General features: G+C 37.8%; 1 protein-coding gene across 1 annotated transcript; it reads right to left on the reverse strand.

Annotated features, from left to right (window-relative positions):
- Nucleotides 1–590: 590 nt before the first annotated feature.
- Nucleotides 591–1905, reverse strand: LOC141648886 (peroxidase 5-like). Its single transcript, XM_074457594.1, has 3 exons — nt 1737–1905; nt 1169–1363; nt 591–1042 (listed from the first exon to the last, which is right to left on the reverse strand). The coding sequence occupies exons 1-3, from the start codon at nt 1903–1905 to the stop codon at nt 591–593; spliced, it is 816 nt and encodes a 271-aa protein (XP_074313695.1).
- Between the last annotated feature and the right edge of the window lie 302 nt (nt 1906–2207).

Raw genomic sequence — 2207 nt, forward strand, 5'->3', positions numbered from 1 at the left:
ACTTTCTGAGAGCATAACAAGTCCAAACAAAGAGTCGGTTGTCGATTGTAGCCGCATTTCCGACTTGCCAGATGTGGCATTTACAATCTCAGATAAACATTTCAGGCTAACTCCTGCGCAGGTTTGACTTTATTTCATAAGAAAACAAATGGCAACTTCCTGTTCAACTTCCGTTGTGCAAAACACAGAACTTTGGAATCCTTACTTCAACTCAGAAAAGCCCACTTTAAATTACCAAAATAAATAAAATAAAAAGCCCAATTAACACATAAAACACCAATTTCCACCCATATGTTCAAACAAACAACACAATCAATTAAACGAACAGTTAAAATATACTTAAAAATCAACTTGGATAAAAGTATCAAGATCACGGATCTCATTGATAATTTGCACAGTACAAACAAGAGCAGAAATTCACAAATTAGAAGGAAGTTCATTGATAATTCAATCTCTTCACAGCGCGCCATTTTGAATCTAAAATATTTGTTTACAACTTGCCATCTTATCTAAAACAAACAAACAAACAGTAGCATTATTCAATAAAATCCTTTTTTACCTTAACAATCCAAATCCAAATTAAATAACCATCAATCATTGTTAACAACGCGACAATTCTTTCTTATCTGGCCTTCTCCACCCACTAAAACCTCAATACTTCCGATTCTTATCATTGAGGCTGCAAAGTCTTTCTTCCAAGCACCTCCGTGACGAGTGTAGTGTTTTACCATGTCTCGGGTTTCGGTGTTGTCTAGGAGGGCTTGGTTCGATCTAAATATAACCTTATGCTTGAGCACAGAGTTGTAGTAACCAGCATCCAAGTGATTGGGAGACCCAAAGTCCAATGGAATAACATTGGTGGTGGAATTGACCACGTGGGCGGGGCAAATTATTTTCAGGGCATCCGCAAAGTTAGGATCTATGGAAGGATCTTGCATTGAGGTTTGGCTGAAACTCCTGATCCAGTTTTCGATCAAACTACAGTGATTTTGCCCAATAGAGTGGGCACCCGAGAGTATGACTAGATCATCTTTCGCCAGTCCTTTAACAGCGAAAAATTTCTCAAGCATTGTCACATTAAAGCTAGGCGCCGGAAGAAAATTAAGAACCTCCTCCTGGATAGACACTAACCCATCGCGTCTACCGCCTGGGAGGTTATATTAGATACCTCCCAAAATTGCAGCGGCGTCTCTTGCCGCATAAGCAAGAACGTCGGCACAAGATACAGTGAGAGGACAAATTTCCTCCAACAAAGCCTCGGCTTCGTCTACTATTTCAAAGCCCCTCAATCCCTTGCTCACAAAGCTATCTTTCTCTGAAGGTTTTCCATCCACGGAGTCTAGAAGGACCGATCCGTCACAACCTTGAAGAATAATCGTTCATGTTAGTCATAATAGCTTAAAAAATAGAGCAGACGATAAAACTCAATATATTAGCAAATTAAAACCATAAGCACATGATATATACTTATATAAACAAGACTGAAAAGTTTAAGATCCAACAATGCTAAACCAAAGTCATACAACGCACCGAAAATTAGCCAATGCCGGTGTGAAAACAGAGTATTACCCATAATGTTTATGACCAACATTAAATCGACCGATATAAAGTAAAATAAAACGTTCTAAAATAACCTCAAATATGAGGTTTAATGCGACATATACGAAATAAAGGAAGTGAAGAAAAAGGTATGCTTACCCTCACGAAACAATCGTGGAAATATAATCGAATCAGACCGGCTCCTAAACTGGGATTTTTCGAAACTGTCTTCGCTACGACACCCTCAATGATTTTCTCCACAGCTGGACAGGAAGTTTCATAGTAATGAAGCCCTAGTTGAGCATTGCCAACAGATAAACAAACTAGAACAAGAAGCAGGTGAACAAGAGTAAACTGTGAAGACATGTTTGTGAAAAGTTTAAAAGGAGCTTATTTTCGAAAAGGTTCAGTTGTGTGAGTTTGAGGAGGTGTGTTGTGTGTATATATAGCATTGGTTGGATAAAACTTTGGCTATTTTTCCCGCCTATGTTGGAATAAAACGTTTGTTTATAAACTACTCCCTACTCCCTAGTAATTAATGCGTAGTAATTAAGTCTTAAAATAATAATGAGCACATACATCTTACATAATCATATTTATAAAATATAATTAAAAGGCTACCCTAAAATAACTAATAAACGCCACGTAGACAAAGCCACGTAGAATCC

Source organism: Silene latifolia, chromosome 3 (genome assembly GCF_048544455.1).
Source record: "Silene latifolia isolate original U9 population chromosome 3, ASM4854445v1, whole genome shotgun sequence".
Lineage (NCBI taxonomy): Eukaryota > Viridiplantae > Streptophyta > Magnoliopsida > Caryophyllales > Caryophyllaceae > Silene > Silene latifolia.

Excerpts from the sequence above, each read along its gene's own strand:
- LOC141648886 (XM_074457594.1), bottom strand. The coding sequence starts at position 1,905 with ATGTCTTCACAGTTTACTCTTGTTCACCTGCTTCTTGTTCTAGTTTGT. Across the intron at positions 1,364-1,736 it reads AAATCCCAGTTTAGGAGCCG|GTTGTGACGGATCGGTCCTT; the intron begins GTCTGATTCGAT and ends TTATTCTTCAAG. Across the intron at positions 1,043-1,168 it reads CGCCGCTGCAATTTTGGGAG|GACTGGCGAAAGATGATCTA; the intron begins GTATCTAATATA and ends TCGCTGTTAAAG.